At 38.1% G+C, this 6,724-nt stretch overlaps 1 protein-coding gene across 1 annotated transcript; it reads left to right on the top strand.

Annotated features, from left to right (window-relative positions):
• Positions 1-67: 67 nt before the first annotated feature.
• ubc (ubiquitin C) lies at positions 68-2,689 on the top strand. Its single transcript, XM_048181141.1, has 2 exons — positions 68-219; positions 1,212-2,689. Exon 2 carries the CDS (start codon positions 1,219-1,221, stop codon positions 2,590-2,592), a length of 1,374 nt encoding a protein of 457 aa, XP_048037098.1. The 5' UTR covers positions 68-219; positions 1,212-1,218; the 3' UTR covers positions 2,593-2,689.
• The last annotated feature ends 4,035 nt before the right edge of the window (positions 2,690-6,724 follow it).

The following is a 6,724-nucleotide window of genomic DNA, read 5'->3' on the forward strand; positions in this document are numbered from 1 at the left end:
TAACATAACACACATGTCATTGTTTCCTATGAAACCAATTTTTCAAATTCAACAACAGCAGTTGTTAAAATAGTGCGTTGGGCGTAGCGGCGGAAGGATACAGCGCGTTCTGTATAAATAGTCGGATCTTTTGTTTTGCGCACTCAGATAGATCCGCTTCCCTGACGAGAGAAAAGAGACTCACTCACTCCGCGCTCTTCCAGAAAAGAACATTTGTTTGTAAGTATGATGTAAAATATACACAAACGACGCCAGATATATCATTACTTAAAAGCAACAGTATTTTATTTAACTTGAAGTCTTTGTCGAATATGTTAACGTATATTTTTAAAAAGGGCTAACGTATTAGCTTTTATGCTAGCCGGCCTGGTGGTTTCCGAGGACCAAATTAGTTTTGTTTTTTAGTAATTTAGTTTCCGTTTTTGTTATTTAATGCGATTAAGCTTTATACTGTACGTCGATGGGTTTTTGTATGTTTGTGTTCGCGTTCAGTAATTTGGCGGCGAATTAGGCCGCGAAATTGGGCGGCGAGGTCGTCGAGTCTCTTAATTCATCTGCGTATTTTTAAAAAAAAAAAATATTGTCAGCCGTTGACACTTAATTAAAAAAATTCTCCGGTTGAATCAAATAACTCTTATTAATGTCTCTCTTTGGTTGTCTACTTTTATTCCGTTTCAGTGCGTTTCTTTTCTGGCCATTTTCTGTTAATGTCGCCATTTTGTTTTCAATCGCTTGTTTGTTACACCCTGACTCACAGCTGTGTCAGCAGTAGTCATGGCCTGAGCTCACCTACCTTGTTTTGTTTCTTTTATTATGAGGAACCTTCTAGAGAAAATTCCTAGGCTTGTCTAACAATCCTAAATAAACATGTACTCATCATTTTAGTTTTTCACCAATGCGATATATATAAATATATATAATTGATAATGAAGACTTAAAATGCAAAAGCCTCTTAAGTGCTGTCTGAAATTTTCTTCTGAAATGAGCATTTTTATCAAGCTCATGTTTAGGTCCAGTAATTTCACTTTAATGGCAATTAATAGGTCCTTTTCATTTAAATAACTGAACATAAACATACAAGCTTGATTAAAAATGCTAATTTTATAAGATTGCACTTGGAGGCTTTTGCATCTGAATATATATATATATATATATTAATTATAAAGTTTGATTTTATATATTTAGTCAATTTATTTCTTATTTTTTTCTAGCGTAAAGATGCAGATCTTTGTAAAGACGCTGACTGGCAAGACCATTACCCTTGAGGTTGAGCCCAGCGACACCATTGAGAATGTCAAGGCCAAGATCCAGGATAAGGAAGGCATTCCTCCTGACCAGCAGCGTCTGATCTTTGCCGGCAAGCAGTTGGAAGATGGACGCACGCTGTCTGACTACAACATCCAGAAGGAATCTACCCTCCACCTGGTCCTTCGTCTGAGAGGTGGTATGCAGATCTTCGTCAAGACTCTGACCGGCAAGACCATCACCCTTGAGGTTGAGCCCAGCGACACCATTGAGAACGTCAAGGCCAAGATCCAGGACAAGGAAGGCATTCCTCCTGACCAGCAGCGTCTGATTTTTGCTGGCAAGCAGCTGGAAGATGGACGCACACTGTCCGACTACAACATCCAGAAAGAGTCCACCCTCCACCTGGTGCTCCGCCTCAGGGGTGGTATGCAGATCTTCGTCAAAACCCTGACTGGCAAGACCATCACTCTTGAGGTGGAACCAAGTGACACCATTGAGAACGTCAAGGCCAAGATCCAGGACAAAGAAGGCATTCCTCCTGACCAGCAGCGTCTGATCTTTGCTGGCAAGCAGTTGGAAGATGGACGCACACTGTCCGACTACAACATCCAGAAGGAGTCCACCCTCCACCTGGTCCTTCGTCTGAGAGGTGGTATGCAGATCTTCGTCAAGACTCTGACTGGCAAGACCATCACTCTTGAGGTTGAGCCCAGCGACACCATTGAGAACGTCAAGGCCAAGATCCAGGACAAGGAAGGCATTCCTCCTGACCAGCAGCGTCTGATTTTCGCTGGCAAGCAGCTGGAAGATGGGCGCACGCTCTCCGACTACAACATCCAGAAGGAGTCCACCCTCCATCTGGTGCTCCGCCTCAGGGGTGGTATGCAGATCTTTGTTAAGACCCTGACTGGCAAGACCATCACTCTTGAGGTTGAACCAAGCGACACCATTGAGAACGTCAAGGCCAAGATCCAGGATAAGGAAGGCATTCCTCCTGATCAGCAGCGTCTGATCTTTGCTGGCAAGCAGTTGGAAGATGGACGCACGCTGTCTGACTACAACATCCAGAAGGAGTCCACCCTCCACCTGGTCCTTCGTCTGAGAGGTGGTATGCAGATCTTCGTCAAGACTCTGACTGGCAAGACCATCACTCTTGAGGTTGAGCCCAGCGACACCATTGAGAACGTCAAGGCCAAGATCCAGGACAAGGAAGGCATTCCTCCTGACCAGCAGCGTCTGATTTTCGCTGGCAAGCAGCTGGAAGATGGACGCACACTGTCCGACTACAACATCCAGAAGGAGTCCACCCTCCACCTGGTCCTTCGTCTTCGTGGGGGCAATTAATCTGCTTAAATTTAATATATGAGTCTTGAAAATTATCAGACCAATTCCCATTTCCTTTGTTCCTCTTAAACATTCAATAAAGTTCTGGCATTCCTGATTTTTGTTGTCTGTCTCATCTCTGGAGTCATTTACAATTCACTTGAATGCATATATATATATTAATAATTGCAAATGATAACAATTACTCACTGATTTTTTTTTTTTTTTTTTTTTTTTTTTTTTTCCCTTTTAATGGTTTAAAGTCATTTTAAACTGATAGTGAATATTATGCTAGTATTTTTTTTTAATTGCATAGAAGGTGCATTTCATTTGTTGGGTAAACTATGTTAACCATTGAATGAAAAACTAAGTGGTCATTCCAATGTCTTAAAGGGAATTCCACATGTTATATCTAATCCTATACAGTGGTTTTTAAGCTGAGGTACAATTAAATGGGTCAAATTAAGATTGAAATGAATATTTGAGTAAATATACAAAACTATATACTTAAGTACATTACTATTGTGAGTTGAATAAATGTAACTAATTTTTTGGAGTAAATTCTATTCTAAAAGATACCTTTTTAAATTTTAACGAAGGTGATCCTATTTGGTGGTCCATGGCATCTAAAAGACTGAAAACCCCTGATCTAATATACAGATAATTCTCTTGCTGTGTCATACTTCCACTGTGTGGCAGGTTTCATTTATTAAACCAGCCACAAGATGTCACCAGAGGTTTGCAAAAAGGCTCATTGTGACTGCTTTTAAAGAGATAGTTCACCCAAAAATGAAAGCTCTAATATTTATTCACGCTCATGTTCCAATTCTGTATGAGTTTTTTTCTTCTGTCAAACATAAAAGATATTTTGTAGAATGTTGGTAACTAGACAGTTGTTGGTAACCATACTATGGAAGTCTACAGTCTGGTTACCAACATTCTTCAAAATATTTTGTGTTCAACAGAAGAATGAATCTCGTGCGGATTTGGAACAACATGAGGGTGAGTAAATGATGACAGAATTTCCCTTTTTTGTGAACTAACCCTTTAATGCTCTTATTTTTTGGAGGGGTCTCATGTCTGTATTTTGATCTTTCGTCTGGCCCTTGAGTCATGGTGGGTGAGTAATGATGAAACCACAGAGTAAATGCAGGTGCCCTAATTAAAATCCTTTTCTTTTGCAAATTTCCTTAATCTGGGTTGCTTGAGGGCAACTGTTAAATAGTTTAGCCTTGTAAAAACTATTTGCTGAATATTTCGGGGGCTTTTTGCACAAGAGAACATATGGAGCATATTGTTATTGGGTTGGTCAGATATTTACTGGTCTAATTCTGTCAATTGAAAGTCAACAATCATTATCTAACATATCTACTATTCACTCAGTTTGTTTTGGCATTAGTAGTTAACCGTGTGACAGACACTTAATTAAAATTGCACAGCAGCACTTGCTCAAGACGATGTGTCTCTTGAGCAACATAAAGTTGTATATTGCTTAAAGATACAAATCAACCTTTGTGTTAGGAGTCAAAATAACTAATAGACCACTGTCACCGAATTCTGCTATCTATCTAACTCCAGACGATCACATACAATGTCACTTGGCTACTTGGCATTGTCCCTTCTGTTTACAAAAGCACGGATACAGATATCAGCCAGGTCTAGCCAAAGTACTTATGGTTTTCTTAAAATATTGCTGCACTAATGCATAAAAAGCCTTTAAGAGCTCTGCACAGCAAAGACAAAAAAACTGCACTTATTTAAAGCAATTGATAAAGCTGTTGATGTTGGCCTGTTAAATTAAAAGTTCATGTTCACTATTGGTAGTTAATGAAGAATCTCATACTGTAAAGTTTAAAAAGTAAGATTTATCTGGTCTAAAGTGAAATGATTTTAACCTGCTTTGAGATTAATTGGCTTATTAAAATTAAAAAAGGGAGTAAATGGACTTGTCCAATGAGTGTTACAGTGTGACTGATTTTAAATTGCTTCCAAATTTAACAAACTGCTTGTGGTGAAGTTACATAAGGACATTCAGACACTATTTTTTCTAATGGGTTGATCACAGAGTCATGTGTTTTCAGAACATTTCATTCACTAAATCCATAGTGCACCAGCAAATATCACTGATAATTTGTGGTTTATCATATTTGTCATGCTTTTCAGGGCTCAAAAAAGTTTGAGCAGATTTTCTTGTTTCCTTCACTATGTTCCCAGTCCAGATTCGTCTTGGATTTGGAATCAAAAATCACATGAATAGCCTCTTTAAAAAGCTCTTTTGATGATGTTTTGCCTTCACCGTGACAGACATTTTATAGTATTATAGTATGAAATGTCATATGAGATGACGGTTTCGGTTTGTTTTACATACTGGCTGATGGATTCATTGATGTTAGACTTGCTGGCAAGAGAATCCTAAGCAACTGAAACTTGAAACTCCTTTGTGAAGTATTTGCTAAGCTTATTTGGACGTCCTAGTGATAAGCAGAGGTGTAAAGTACTTGAGTTATTTTACTTGATTACTGTACTTAAGTATTATTTTTGGGTATTTTTACTTTACTTGAGTACATTTAAAAATCAATACTTTTACTTGATTACATTTTTTGAGAAAAAAGAGTACTTTTTACTCCTTACAATTTTATTTACAGTCAAAAAGTACTTATTTTTTGGAGATCACTTCATTTTCCTTTGCTATTTTCCTTTGCTATTACCAAACCAATTGAATTGCGCTGATGACCAGTTTAATTTAAAGGTTATTTATTCAATGAGATTCATTTTCACATTCCATGAAATTGGTCAGACATGTTCATTGGTCCTTTGGAAGTGACGTCATGTCACATCAATTACCACAATGCACAGCACCTTGACCTCAAAGAATATACACTAACAATAAAATGGAAATACTCAATAAAGTAGGCTAACTACGTTACCTCAGATGGTTGAATGGTTGTATTCCACAACTGGTAAAATAAAACACATATAAGACAATACAACCTTTACTGTAGGAGCCATACAATTTACTGGTGACTTAATTTAAAAAACTGTTCTACTGTGCAACATGCTAACGAAACATTTAGAAAGACAATTTACAAATATCACTAAAAATATCATGTTATCATGAATCATGTCAGTTATTATTGCTCCATCTGCCATTTTTCGCTGTTGTTATTGCTTGCTCACCTAATCTGATGATTCGGCTGTGCTGCTCCAGACGTTAATGCCTACCCTTGTCTAATGCCTTTCATAATGTTGGGAACATGGGCTGGCATATGCAAATATTGGGGGCGTACATATTAATGATCCCGACTGTTACGTAACAGTCGGTATTATGTTGAGATTCGCCTGTTCTTCGGAGGTCTTTTAAACAAATGAGTTTTATATAAGAAGGAGGAAACAATGGTGTTTGAGACTCACTGTATGTCATTTCCATGTACTGAACTCTTGTTATTTAACTATGCCAAGATAAATTCAATTTTTGAATCAAGGGCACCTTTAAAATGCTGAATGGGATGGCCTACGGACTCGTAGACTCGGCGAGCACGCGCAATTTAAGTCCACGAGACCGAAAGTCCACATGAAGTGCGCCATTTGGGACAGGCCTTTGTTGACCTGGAAATTATAACAGTCAGTGGAAGAAAATGGAGGAAGTCAAAAATCAGCCACAGAATCAAGAGCACCTGTGGCCTTTTTACACCTCTGGTGATAAGTCAAGTAAACTGAAAGGCATTCACTGTCCTGTTGTTTCTATTGCTTTAGGTGGTATTTTAATGGAACATTCTAATAATTTAATGTTTTCAAAAACCATAATTAACATCTTAAAAGGCTAAAGGTTGGTCCGTGCCCTCAGGACGTTTTACCCTCCTCCTTCTTAGAGAAAATAGGTCCCCACCCTGAAGTGCGTTTTTATCAGGCACATTTAAATGGATATTTGTATGTTTTTCTCATCAAAATCTGTGAAAAGTATCAAACCATGGCAGATACTGCATCATAACTTTTCATTTCACAAAGATAAATATATAGCTGCGTCACCGCAGGCTCTAGATAAGAGATTCAAGTAACTATGTTACATACATATGCGTTATCAGTGGCAAATAAAGATACAATACTCTTATCATGTTCTTCAGCAGTTCTGTTTGAACGTTTATCATGCCACTTT

This window comes from Megalobrama amblycephala, linkage group LG2 (genome assembly GCF_018812025.1).
Source record: "Megalobrama amblycephala isolate DHTTF-2021 linkage group LG2, ASM1881202v1, whole genome shotgun sequence".
Taxonomy (NCBI): Eukaryota; Metazoa; Chordata; class Actinopteri; order Cypriniformes; family Xenocyprididae; genus Megalobrama; species Megalobrama amblycephala.